The sequence below is a fragment of the Pseudorca crassidens genome, chromosome 11, assembly GCF_039906515.1.
Source record: "Pseudorca crassidens isolate mPseCra1 chromosome 11, mPseCra1.hap1, whole genome shotgun sequence".
NCBI classification, from domain to species: Eukaryota; Metazoa; Chordata; class Mammalia; order Artiodactyla; family Delphinidae; genus Pseudorca; species Pseudorca crassidens.
In genome coordinates, this window is record NC_090306.1 from 99055219 (window position 1) to 99069626 (window position 14408).

General features: G+C 45.0%; 1 protein-coding gene across 2 annotated transcripts; it reads right to left on the bottom strand.

Moving 5' to 3' along the window:
- Positions 1–322: 322 nt before the first annotated feature.
- On the bottom strand, positions 323–6978 carry SNU13 (small nuclear ribonucleoprotein 13). Of its 2 annotated transcripts, none has more exons than XM_067698240.1 (3): positions 6828–6978; positions 1388–1508; positions 323–707 (listed from the first exon to the last, which is right to left on the bottom strand). In XM_067698240.1, the coding sequence occupies exons 1-3, from the start codon at positions 6828–6830 to the stop codon at positions 445–447; spliced, it is 387 nt and encodes a 128-aa protein (XP_067554341.1). In that variant the 5' UTR covers positions 6831–6978; the 3' UTR covers positions 323–444. The 2 variants fall into 2 exon arrangements, with proteins under 2 accessions (XP_067554341.1, XP_067554342.1); XM_067698241.1 differs by lacking the exon at positions 6828–6978 and adding an exon at positions 3286–3425.
- Between the last annotated feature and the right edge of the window lie 7430 nt (positions 6979–14408).

Here is a 14408-nt window from a genome sequence, read left to right on the forward strand (position 1 = left end):
AGAGCAAAGGAAACCCCTTGATTATTCAAACACGATCCTGTATGCTGGGCACAAGGGATACAAAGTGGACAGTGTTTACTTCCATCATGCCCTGCACAGTAGGAAGGTGGCATCTGAAGGCTGGAACCAAATCTCTACCTTGGCTCTTCCCTGCCTTTGAATGGTATCAACCACCCTGCTTCCACCTGTTCTGGGCATGCATTTTCCAAAAGGGAGGATAAGATGGCAGAGAGAGAGTGGAAGTGGAGATTACAGGAGAGGCTGGGGAGGAGATGACAACCTAAAAACAAGACAAAAACAATACAAAAATACAAAAACCAAATTGAGCACTAAAATATTTTATAACAGTAGAAGGTAGCTGGAAATACTATATGCTAACAGACAAACGATACATAACCCCTGGGGTAGGAGTCAGCAGCAGGGAGTGTGGCAGAGGCCACCTGTTTAGACTAAGAGCCTTTCAATGGACTGTTGGATGGATTGGATCTGCTGCTTCAGTTGTGAGCCTTCTTTTATGGTGACAGAACAGGCGATGACAGGTCTGGAGACCCCACAGGCTCGCCCCAGGGCCTGCTTGGAGCGCACAAACACGTAGGGCACATTCTTGTCCTCACACAGCAGTGGGAGGTGCAGGATGATCTCCAGGGGCTCGGCATCTGCAGCCATCACAATGAACTCAGAGATGCCTCTGTTGAGGGTTTTGGTGGCTGTAGAGAGAACATGAGGCCAATAGGTGATGTGGGGTTGGGGCAGGGAAGCCACAACAAAGCAATTTCCAAGGAAAAGAAACAGGCGCAAGAAAACTGGGCAAAACGTCCAGGACTAAGCAATTCTGTGCCCCATAGTGGCCTTGGGAAGTGATAGGGAGCCAAGCACCAATTACTCATCCCCAATGCCTTTCTCAAACCCTACATCAAACCCATCAATTCTGTCCAAACACATCCTAAATCAGAGCCCTTCTTTCCTGTCCTCTGCTACCACACTCATCCAAGTCACCACCACCCCTTGCCTGGCTGACTCGAACAGCTTTCACACAACCTCTACCAGCACGAAGCAGTGCAATGCAGCACTTCTCAAACTCTGTGATCAAGGATCAGGGTTTTACCATCCCAATCTGCCACGATCTATACTTCTGGAAAGCTCATACCACATGCAACTCACCGAGCAAGTTCAATGCACCACAGCATTGTTCAAATACTTATTCCTGATTGCTTATCTCTGTGACCCAGTGCTAGCCCACGGACCACACTCTGCTGCTCCTAGGTCTTCATGTTGGGCCTAATCAAGAGCATCCAGCCCTCTTTCCATACTGGAAATCTAGTCCAGAGACCCCACACAGGGACAGTGCCTTTAGCACTCTTCCTGGAGCGCTCTCTGGTTGCCTTACCCTCATTGGCTCCTTTTCGAAGCTGCTTGTAGTTACATGACTGCTGAACGAGGTCCAATAGTTTCTTGGTGAGGTGGGCATCTGCAAGAGGGTAGGCCTTCGGATTTACATCAGCCTCAGTCTATGGCGGGGGGGAAATCAAAGCATGAGTCAAACTGAACTAGAAGTTGTTCCAGACAAGTCACAAAATACTTCAGTCAACAATTGAGAGAGACAATGGTCAGCTTCCCTGCTCCCTCCCTCCAAACACACACATTTAATAATTGACACTGGCCTGCCCACTCTCAACTTAGAAAAATGAAAATATTAGGCTCAAGAAAAAAAAAATTAGTAATTACATAATCCAATAATGTATACTAAAGCTTATGTATTTTTGCCTCTTTAGCCTAATGCTTGCTAATATTATTGCAAATGGATTATTACAGGCTTCCATGGCTCAGTACCCATTTCAGTCACATGGGGTAATCTCTAAATTTGGATTTCCATATTCCACCCTGAATTTACTAAATCTAAACTAAGGTATAATTTATAGAAACCTAGCACAAAGTTCCCTCTATTCCCTTCAATATTTGAATCTTATTCTGTTTTCAGTAAGAATCCCGGTTTCCAAAACATCAACATATTTTCTCATTTATTCTACCCTACAATACATATAAAATTGTTTCAGAATTGCTAAACCAATACTACCTCCACCAACTATAAGGTCAACATTTCTTTTTATTCTTAGAATATATCTGACTAAAGCCGTCCAGAGTATTATATTCAAAAGTTACTCAAATTATTTTTTTCCTGTAGTTATCAATTTGATATACAATTAGGGCTCCTTCGTATTTAGTTTGCTTTTTAAAAAAATTCTTAAAAATATATAAAACATCTACATGGTTCCAAAGTCAGTGTTTTGAAAACTGGTAAAGGTAAACTGTAGAGCATTTATCCTGCCTTTCCTATACAGACTGTATTACTAGGTAACCAAATAGCGAGGATAAGTTTCTCCTGTATTCCACCTAATAAAGAAAGAATGATAAAATTAAATAGCACCATCTTGCAACCCATACTAATTTAATCCAAATTAATGGATCCAGACATTGATTTTAATAGCTACCAACATCACAAAAAATACCATGTGACCACTGCCCCTCTTAACAAAACATCTGTGATCAAGCTGTCTTGGGGTGGGGGGGCGTGGGCGGAGAGCTAAGAAAAAATCTGATCCAGCCTTTGATTCTTTTTTTTGGCTGCACCGCAGGGCATTCGGGATCTTAGTTCCCCGACCAGGGATCGAACCCACACCCCCTGCAGTGGAAGCTGTGGAGTCTTAACCACTGGATCACCAGGGAAGTCCCAGCCTTTGATTCTAATACTAGATATTTGATATTAAGGAATTATTAAATTTTGGGGTATTGTAGTGGCATTGCAGTTGTTGAAAATCCTTATTTTATAGTCACATACTGTAATACCTATGGATAAAATGCTACCTCGGGCTTCCCTGGTGGCGTAGTGGTTGAGAGTCCGCCTGCCGATGCAGGGGACACGGGTTCGTGCCCCGGTCCGGGAGAATCCCACATGCCGCAGAGCGGCTGGGCCCGTGAGCCATGGCCGCTGAGCCTGAGCGTCCGGAGCCTGTGCTCCGCAACGGGAGAGGCCACAGCAGTGAGAGGCCCGCGTACCAAAAAAAAAAAAAAAAAAAAAAAAAAAAAAAATCCTACCTCAATAGATCCGTTTCAAAATAACACACGTAGGGAACAAATTGGGTGGTGCCTGGCCTATTCCATTCCTTCTATCCCATCTTCACCTCTCAACTTTAACCATTTTTATTAATTTCTCATTTGTTTTCCCTGTGATTCTTTTTACAAATATATATTTTATTATAGACATAACCCGGGTGCAGCCCACGTTACCATTCCTGAGCACTGAGCAGTTCGCCCGCAGCGGTGCCGTCTAACCCTGGGTTTGGATGCTGCTGATTATACACGTGTGCGGTGCCGCGGCGGCACAGCGGTTCTAGGTGGTGACCCATGGGTGATGGCCCAGTGGGAACACTCACCACTGAGTCCGCCTCGGCGGTCTCCTGCCTGATGCCGCAAAGACAAAGAAGTGACCCACCCACAGAGGAGCAGGAAGTGACGTCAGGGGAAGTGGCGTCAATAACCTGATTCCACCAAGATGCCTGTTCCCTAATACCAACACATCGCACTGGGTGAATTTGTAATGGTCCCAGGGTGGTGAGGAATTAGGCAAGGGCTGGAGGAGACCTCTAATTATTTGCTCTCTTCATACATTCTAGAATCAGCTTTTTCAAGGTGTACAAAAAAAGCCTGCTGGGACTGATTTGTAGATTTGAAGTAATCCCAATTAGGATAAGACACCTTTAGGATACAGAATCTGTCAACCCATTCAAACACATGTATCTACCTTTAGTGCTTTTAAATAAAGCTTTTTAATTTCTCCAAAAGTTTTAATATCTTTTAGACTTACTCTTAAGATATTTCAGCTTAAGAAAATTCACTCTATTCCGTAGTATACTAAGAATTTCTTCTGTTATAAATAAAATTGATGTTGAATTCTGTCATGTTTTTTGTACTGCGTTGGATGAATTAGACCTTTCTCCTTAAAGTTTTTCTAATGTTAAACCACTTTTACACTCCCGAGATAAAACCAATTTTAATATTTTCTTATGATGGTTGCACAATTCTGTAAATATAAGAAAACCCACTGAGTTATACACTTTTTTCTACTACCACCTTGTTTTGGTTTTGTTTTTTAAAATTAATGTATAATTGACCACAATATTGTGTTAGTTCCAGGTGCAAAACACAACACTGTTATTTGATATTTCTATACATTACAAAATGATCACCATTGAGTTATACACTTTTAGAGTGGAACTTTATGGTATGCAAATTATCTCAATAAAGCTATTTTTTAAAGTAGGTGTAAAGTTTTTTCATGTCAAAAAAACTTTAGTTTTTCTTATTGAGTTATAATTAACATACGGTACATTAACTTAGTTTCTTTATTATTATTCAGCCGTCCTATTTCTACTTGAATTGGTTTTGATTCTATTTTTTCAGGTATTTGTTCATTTCATCTAAATTTCTACATTTATAGATATCACATTGTTCATAATATCCTTTCTTTTAATGTTTGCAAATTATATCTCCTTCAAGTTTGTTACTCCTTATTTATAACTTTTTGCTTATTTTCTTGATTAATCTCACCAGAAGGGACTTTTCACGTTACTTCTCCCTCACCAAGCATTTTAGGTTCCAGTGCTTCATTTGTACCCTACATACTCTCAATATGTGGTATTTTCATTATTGTTCAGTTGTTTTCAAATTTCCCTTATATATTTTCCATTTGACCCACGAGTTCTTTATACCTTCTTTCTAAACACTTTGTTTCTGATTTCTAAGTCATTTGTATTTTGGATGGGAGACCATGGTCTATATTATTATCATCTTTTAAGAGTTGTTTAACTTGCTTTATGACCCAGTAGGTGGCCAATTTTCATTAATGTTCTCTGCTTGAGAAGTGTCTTCTATAACTGATAGGTAAAGTATTCACTGGTTTCACTACGACCACTAGGTCAAGTTTATTCATAGTGCTGCTCTAATCTTCTATTTCCACACTGATGTTTTGGCTTCACGATCAATTAAATGCTATATAATTGCATATTTGTCTATTTCTTCTTGTAATTATGTCATTTTCATTTTACTTGTACCTTATTTTTTAGCCACTATCTTTACTGATTTTTTTTCCCGTTCTTTTTACTTCAACCTGTCTTTTAACTGAAGCACTTAGTCCATTCCTGTATTTATTTAAGTACTAATATATTGGGTCCAAATCTCCCTTCTTTTGAGCCTTCTATTTGTCCCACCTGTTCGGTTTCCTTTTCTCTCTTTCCTCCTTTGAGTTTTTTCTCCCCACTATTTTCCCCTCTAGTGGTTTGGAGTTATTTATCTATATTCTTTTGGTGGCTATCTGAGAAATCACAACTTACGTCTGTCAAAATCTAATGCTCAATAATGTCACCCTCCTCTTAAACAATAAAGGTTCCAGTAACACTTTTATTCCTATCACTCCTCATAAATATACTTTTTAAAATGCCAGATATTTTTATTGCAGTTTCCAATAGCCCATCTCTGGAAATTAGGATTCTCAACTCTTAATAAACATAAAATGCACAAAAGGGGAGACTTCAGGAGATCCAACACGATCAAAGAAGAGTCACTTTATTGGTTTAATAAAAGTCAACAACAACAAAAATTCCACTCAACTTTAAAACCAAACCACCTTATAAATAGCAACTGAAATTTGCTTAGTGTGTATTTATTCACCTTTTAATTTTTCCAAGGGCTAACTGAATGAATGAATGAATGAATGAAATCTTACTGCTAGGCAACTGTAACCCGTAGCTTGATGCGTTTGATTTCCCCATACACCAGACAGCCGAAACCTGCAAGGTTTTGATTTAACAACAAATAGTGCATGCTCACTCTCTCCATACCAAGCATTAGGTCTACTAAATGCATTTAAACTGAGATCAACCGATTCCAAAACTTTTCACGGCACTGCGAAAGATGAGCACTGGTTTAGAAGCTTTAAATTCTAGGCTCAGCCACGTACCAGCTTCAAAATGCGGGCGGGGCGGGCAGTAGGAGAGATACCGCTAGGATCCAAAATCCGTTAAAAGGATTAAACCTCATTACGGAAATCAGTGTTTTGTAAACTCTTCCCTCCTTACTAAGTGCCAACCAAAACTAGCTACCAGGCCACAAGATCTGACTAAAAAGTTGGAGACCACCAAGAGTTTTAGAGGAGCCGCACGTGGTGCTACCAGCGCTTCAGATTTCAGAGGCTACCGCCTCGCAGGAAGAGTCTTTCCTGCATTCCAGGCTGGGGTTCACTCCACGTTCCCCACAGCCCTCAAACGCCAAAGGCCACTTTAATCCCTGGCCCATGTAACTCGCGGCAGACACTAGGCGCGCAGACCCATGGAGAGCTCCCTCTCCTGAACATCAACAATGGAGAAAGCGGGGTAGGGGAGGGCTGATCCAAATCCAGGGTTCCACCCCATACTCTAGCGATCCCCCCAAAAGAAAAAGAAAACCGATGGAGCCAAGTTTCCCCATCCATCCAGCTTTCAACTCTCTCCACGTGGGTTTGTCTCTTTCTCCCAGGTTGGGCCATGCCCCCTCTGCTCACCGGAGGCTTTCGGCCAGGAGCACAAACTGCGGAAAGAAGCCCCAGCACAGCACCTGAGACCCTGAGTCCTCTAGACTTCTAAGCTAGGGTCGGGAGAGAAGACAGTGCTTGGCGCTACACGGCCGCCCGGGCCGGGCGGACGAGACGGCGCACGTTCTAAGCCCCCGACAAGTTAGTGAGAGAACGGAACCCCGTCTCCCACTTCCCAGCCCTTCAGCCACGAGCACGCACTCACCATGGCTCCGGTTCCGTGGTACCGTCACTCTTCAAGGAGCACAGGCGACGTCAGAGCTGCAGCCCTCACGTCTGAGGCAAGTCGCAGGGTAGAAGTGGAAATGGCAGCGTGCGGCAGGAAGCGGAAGTGGCGTCACCGAGAGGCGGGCGGGTCACGCCCCTTAAAGGCACCAGCGGGGGATGACGCCAGTTTTGGGCGAGGGACCGTATTTTGCTGTTTTTACTGTTATTCTACCATAAATTATTGGCCGAAACAGTGAGTTAAACATTCAAAAAATAACACACCAAAACAAAGATTTTCAAGGGTGTCGTCATTCCATTGCTAGTTTATCTTTTAGCACATTTTTGTGCTTTTAAAATCATCTTTTTTATTCTACCCTGGTAAAGGAATGGTATGGAGATAATGATAGGTAATCCTAAATGTTCTCCTTCATATTCAGATGCCTTTGTTAAATTTTTCTGGTGGGGGTGGAGTCCACCAGAAATGGAATCCATTGAGTAGGGAATTCAAGAAGAACAGCAGGTTTGAGGATGGGGGCTGAGTTTGTCAGGTTGAGTTTGGAAATGTCTAGGACACCCAATTTCTTCTGGCTTAGCGTGGTGCTTTTTTCCCTATGCTGCTCCAAATCTCCATTTTTTAAGGCTACACTCATGCCTCACCACCTCCAAGAGGTCCTCCTGGATTCTTATGGCCCTTACTCATCTCTCTTCGCATGATGCCAGGCATATCTTGGGACCATTTTGTTGTTGTTGCTGTTGTTGTTTTGGCCATGCCGCTCAGCTTGCAGGATCTTAGTTCCCCAACCAGGAATTGCCTTGGCAGTGAAAGCGCAGAGTCCTAAGCAGGGGACTGCCTGGGAATTCCCTCTTGGGACCATTTGGATCTAGCCAAAACTAGACCGTAGTGGGCCAGTTCCAGTTATTTCCTTTGGAAACCTATAAGTAGAGACGTAGCAGGACCCTTAGGAATCACGCAGTGCAACCCCTTCATTTTACAGATACTGAGGCCCAGAGAGGGGAAGCTCCTTGTCCACAGTCACAGAATGAGGCAGTGGCAGAGCCAGAACTGGACCCTGGGAATTTCGGCTATCGGCTTGGGTTACTTCCACCACATCTGGTTGCTATGCTTGAAAACCCAGCCAGATGGGTTTGAAGTGGCTCCAGGACTGAACATTTATTACGTGAAAAATCCCCCCATCAGACTTCATCCATGCATATCTATGATGTGTCAAAAAATATATTTTGTCTCCAAATTAAGAAATTCCCACTGATGGCTCCTGTTTAAGAGTAGAACCTGAGGGGACTTCCCTGGTCGTCCAGTGGCTAAGACTCCACACTCGCAATGCAGGGGGCCCGGGTTCGAACCCTAGTCAGGGAACTAGATCCCACCTGCTGCAACTAAGGGTTTGCATGCCGCAACTAAAAAAAGATCCCACATTCCGCGTGCAGCAACTAAGCTGCAACTACAGTCCTGCATGCCACAACGAAGATCCTGCGTGCCACAACTAAGACCTGGCACAGCCAAATACATAAATAAATAAATCGATATTTTTTAAAAAAGAGTAGAATCTGTGATTTGGACCCTGCTCCTCATCCTTCTCAGATCTTGTTTCATATTTCCTTTTTTTTTTTTTTTTTGCGGTACACGGGCCTCTCACTGTTGTGGCCTCTCCCGTTGCGGAGCACAGGCTCCGGACGCGCAGGCTCAGCGGCCACAGCTCACGGGCCCAGGCGCCCCGCGGCATGTGGGACCTTCCCGGACCAGGGCACGAACCCGCGTCCCCTGCATCAGCAGGCGGACTCTCAACCACTACGCCACCAGGGAAGCCCCATATTTCCATATTAATTGGACCTATCAGCTACCACTGTGGGAGAATGAAACCTTATTATTCCAGTTTACAGTCATAGATGTGTCATTATCATTTGCCTTTTTGATATCCTTTATAATAATGTCTGGTTGTTATTTGGCCTACCTGGCATCTTGGACCATTATATCCCAGATCTCCTAGTAATGACTGATAGGGGCTTGATGTTTTTATGACCATGAGTAATGAGACTGTATACTCTACCTAATTAATTGTTTCCCAACTATATAATAACTCAGTTTCCATGTTCTCACAGAACTAGCCCACCCTCTTGTATCTTGCTATTTCACTTGCTAGTTGGCTGATAAATGTTAACATAGGCTCAGAATCAATTTGTCTTAGAAATTTGTCTTTTACCACAGTTCTGTGCTTAAAATGCTAAATCCTTGCCATGGCTTACTATGCCTCTCCCCACTGGTACCCCCCTCCTCATCCGCATGTTACAGCCCCACCCACCTTCTTTTTCTACCCTGAGCTCACCGCAATCTCCCCAAGCCCATCCATCACTCTCTTTTGGGAGTGATGTGATGTGCTCCACTGTTCTGCTTAGTATTCATCACCTCTTCAGTGAAGCCTCCCTGATCGTCCAGACCAGGTAATTACCCCTGCTGGATGCACCCACAAGCCCCCTGTACTTGCCCTTTGTAGCCTTCGTCAACTCTGTCTTTATTCAGTGTTTGCCTTTCCAACCATACTGAGAGCTTTATGAGAGCAGGGCTGGTAGATGCCTTGGACACTTTGGATATCTATCTTTTGGCACTGTGCCTGATCCAAAGGAAGCTCTTTTTCACTTAGGGATCTTTGGTGGGAAGTAAGCAAAAAGGAATCTGGGAAAAGACTCTGCAGTGGAGCCTGGAGGCTCAAGGGGAGCTGGTTGTGCGAGCAGGACCAGACGTAAAATCTTACGCCAGTGTCCTAAATTTAGCTAAAGACCACCAGGCACACACCTCTACAGTGTTATTACTCATTGCAACAAGGGAGAACACATACCATGGGGAACTGTGGCACTTCTCAGTAAGAGGGTGTTTGGATTTACTATAGGATTTGACCTTGTGTCAAATGATTTCGGGAGGGTTCAAGGAAATGGGGTTTGCTCTGGATTAGACGCTATTAGAAAGTGTGAGTAATTCTATGATTGGGCATCCTAATAAATCTTATCTACAAGGTGGAAGGAATGAAGTGAGGCTAAAGCTATAATTGGTGACAAAATAGATACTAGCCAGGATGGTAAGGTGTTTGGTTATTTTTGTGGTTTTGACAATGTTCATGCTTTTGTCTGTGTTCAGACATGACTAAAGAGTGGTCTTGTTTTTGTCTTGATTATCACAGTTAGAGTGGTTTTGTCTGATGCTGACACTCTATGAAGTATTTTATGTTCAACAGGAGAACACCAAGGCTCAGCTATGAGTGTCAGGCCAGCTCCTAGCAACATCAGGCCTAACTGATAGAGCTGGGCCAGTTTCTAGCTGCCATGGGCTGCTTTTCTTTTTTTTTTTTTTTTTACCAGCTTCCTATCCCTACCTTGGTAGTTAGAGCCCTGGAAGAGAGGGCCCAATTGGCCAAACTTAGGTCACACCTCCACTCCTTGGCTGTCCTGGGCCTGTGAAAGAGTATCAGGTATAAGCCGGGGTAACATTTAACCAAGATACATTGTGTGGTATATTGAGTTCTTTTTTAAAAAAATTTATTTATTTTATTTATTTATTTTTGGCTGCACTGGGTCTTTGTTGCTGCGCACGGGCTTTCTCTAGTTGTGGTGAGCAGGGGCTACTGTTCATTGCAGTGGGCATGCTGCTCCCTGTGGTGGTTTCTCTTGTTGCGGAGCACGGGCTCTAGGCACGCAGGCTTCAGTAGTTGTGGCATGCGGGCTCAGCAGTTGTGGCTCGCAGGCTTAGTTGCTCCGTGGCATGTGGATCTTCCAAGACCAGGGCTCAAACCTGTGTCCCCTGCACTGGCAGGCAGATTCTTAACCACTATGCCACCAGGGAAGTCCCTGGGTTCTTAAAGTAGAGAAATACTTCCCAACTGGTTGGTAAATAGGTGATGCCCTTCTACTGGGACCCTAGGGGCCGCTTACAACCCAGGTATTAAAAGGTTAAGGCGTGGCCCATTCTGATTGGCTGATGACCCTGCCTGCTCTGTAATTCAATATTTTGAATATAACCTTTGGGTGAAAGTCTCCAGGGTAGCATTTATACTCCTACAAACAGTGATCTTGAGATGGGAAAGTAATCCCCTAACAAAAAATCAGGATATGTTGGGTGGTTAAACAAGAACACACATTCAATACAGTGTTCATTAAATGTTTGATATTGGATAGCCTGATGGACAAATGGATGCAAGTATCAAATAGGAAGAAAGAAATCAAGCAGACTGCAGTTTCCATCCCTCCATCATACACAGGGGAACTTAATCTCTCCATTCCAGAGGTCAGGATATTTAGAACAAGTTCTTCTTCCTCTTAATTCCTTTTGGGCAGTTCCCTGATGTTGCCCTCACCTGTACTGAGGGCATGTTATCCAGCCCTGATGCCAGGTGCAGCAGCTGGAGCTGAGGCTGCAGCATCAGGAGCCTTTGTGAGGTGGCCTTAGCGACAGGGGTGCTATGAGGCAGGGGCTACCCCGCCCTGAAGTGGCTGGGTCAGCCATACCAGTCCTGCCCTACAACTCCTGAACACCACCTGCCTGACCTAAGCTGTGTCATGTTGCTGCCCCTCCTGGGCGCCTGTGCCATGGTGGGGCCATTCCAGGGCCCTGAGTGGGAGCCAGTGCGGGGCCTGCTCTCTGAGAATCACAGCTGCAGGGACCCTCGGTGCTACGGCAACCTGCTTGTCCTCTGCCTCTTTCTGATCTGACAGGTCCAGAACTACTGGCACCAGATCACCAGGACCCACTCCAGCATGAGGAAGGTCATCAAGGTGAGGGGATCCTACACACCTCCTTCCCTCAACACCATGATTGTCTCAGTCATTTGTTACAAGGACCCTGTTCTATGCCCTGTGTATCAGAGATGAACTCAGACTGGTCAGGAAGAGCATTATCTTGCCCCAAACCCAGCGGTCACCCTGGACTTCTCTCTCCCTCACTCCTCAGGATCAATCCACCTGCAAGTCCTATGGGCTCTACTTGCAACCCATATCTCAAATCTGATCACTTCTTCTTCTTTTTTTTTTTTAATTTATTTATTTACTTTGGCCGTGTTGGGTCTTCATTTCTGTGCGAGGGCTTTCTCTAGTTGTGGCAAGTGGGGGCCACTCTTCATCGCGGTGCGCGGGCCTCTCACTATCGCGGCCTCTCTTGTTGCGGAGCACAGGCTCCAGACGCGCAGGCTCAGTAGTGTGGCTCACGGGCCCAGTTGCTCTGCGGCATGTGGGATCCTCCCAGACCAGGGCTCGAACCCGTGTGCCCTGCATTAGCAGGCAGATTCTCAACCACTGCGCCACCAGGGAAGCCCCGAATCTGATCACTTCTTAAAACTTCACTTCACTCTCCTGGGCAAAGCCACCCTCAGGGCTCACCTGGACTGTAGGTACTGCCTTCTGCCTAGTTCCTGCTTCCTCTCTCACCCAACCATCGTCAGTGCTCCACGCAGCCAACAGAATGAATTTCTTCTTTCTCTTTTTAAAAATGTTAACCCAGACTTCCCTGGTGGCGCAGTGGTTAAGAATCCTCCTGCCAATGCAGGGGACACGGGTTCGAGCCCTGGTCTGGGAAGATCCCACATGCCGTGGAGCAACTAAACCTATGCACCACAACTACTGAGGCTGCACTCTAGAGCCCGCGAGCCACAACTACTGAGCCCGCATGCTGCAACCACTGAAGCCTGCACGCCTAGAGCCTGTGCTCCACAACAACAGAAGCCACAACAATGAGAAGCCCACGCACTGCAACAAAGAGTAGCCCCCACTCGATGCAACTAGAGAAAGCCTGCATGCAGCAACGAAGACCCAACGCAGCCAAAAATAAATAAATAAATTTATATTAAAAAATGTTAATCCAAGGGAATATACATATACAGATTATAAGTGTATAGATCAATGAATTTTTGCAAACTGAACACATCCAGGTGCAGCACTTGATTAAGAAACAGACCACTGGACTTCCCTGGTGGCGCAGTGGTTAAGAATCTGCCTGCCAAGGCAGGGGACATGGGTTCGAGCCCTGGTCCAGGAAGATCCCACATGCCGCAGAGCAACTAAGCCCGTGCGCCACAACTACTGAGCCTGTGCTCTAGAGCCCATGAGCCACAGCTACTGAGCCCACATGCCACAACTACTGAAGCCCGCGCGCCTAGATCCTCTGCTCCACAGCAAGAGAAGCCACTGCAATGAAGAGTAGCTCCCGCTTGCCGCAACTAGAGAAAGCGTGCGTGCAGCAACAAAGACCCAACACAGCCAAAAATAAATAAATAAAAATTTAAAAAAAATAAGAAAAATTTTTTTAAAAAAAGAAATAGACCACTACCAGCAGCCCAGAAGGTTGCAGACACAACTGTGCTGATTTCTAATAGCATAGACTAGTTTTGTCTGTATGGAATCATACAGTAAGTATTTTTTTTTGCACCTGGCTTAAGCCTAACATTATGCTCATGAGCAAGAACCAACTTTAAAAAAAACAGATCACAGGACTTTGCCACTCAAGACTCTGCAATGGCTCTGATGGATACACTTCCAGTCAAACTCAGAATAAAATCCAACTCCTAACCACAACTCCAAGGCTCAGAATAATCTGCCCTGCATTCCTCTCTGACCTCATCTCCTAGCACTGTCTTCATCACTCACTCATTCCATTCTGGCCACACAGGCCTCCTAGCTGTTCTTATACAAATGACCCAGTTCCATCCTCAGGGCCTTTGCACTTAATGTCTCCTCTGCCTACAATGCTCTTTCCTCAGATGTCACTTGGTTTGTCTCTTGCTTCATTCAGGTCTCCATTCAAATGTCACCTCCTCTGAGAGGCCTTCTCTGACCAGTATGTCTAAAGGAGCTAACCCCATTCCCACTCTGCTTTTATTTCCATTAGAACACTTTTCAAGGGGACTTCCCTGGCAGTCCAGTGATTAAGACTCCACGCTTCCACTGCAGGGGGCACGGGTTTGATCCCTGGTCTGAGAACTGAGATCCCTCATGCCATGCAGCGTGGCCAAAAAAACACAAACCAACAAAACACTTTTCAACACCTAACATTATGTTGTATACTTAGTTATTGTGTCTTCCATGTCTAAAAGACAGCTCCCAACAAAGAGGTTTTCTGTCTTGTTCATGCTGGTACCGCCAGCACCTAGAACAGTGCCTGGCCTGGAGTAAACTCTTTATCTTTCTTTCTTGAATGAATACTGTTTTCCCTAAGAGAACTGACTCCCCATTCCTGAGCCCCAGCATCCTCATCTGGATAATGGGGATTACAATCCTGATCTGAGGATTAGATGAGATAATGTGAATGCAAAATTTTGCTTCTCTGTTCTCACCTACAGGTGCCATCGCAGAAGGGGGCAGTGCCCTCCATGAGACATGACACTTGTTTTGGGCTGACCCCTGAATTCTCCTTCAGTCCTGGCCAGTTCAGGGGCCTGGATGCCCAACAATGGGCCCCAAATAAGAGAGGGGAATACTGGAGGAGCCACCAGGATTCATGGACCCAACATCTGCTTTCTAGTCAGCACCCAGGTCAAGGTTTACCTTGGGATGCCTACCCACCTTTGGAACACATCTTTTGCAC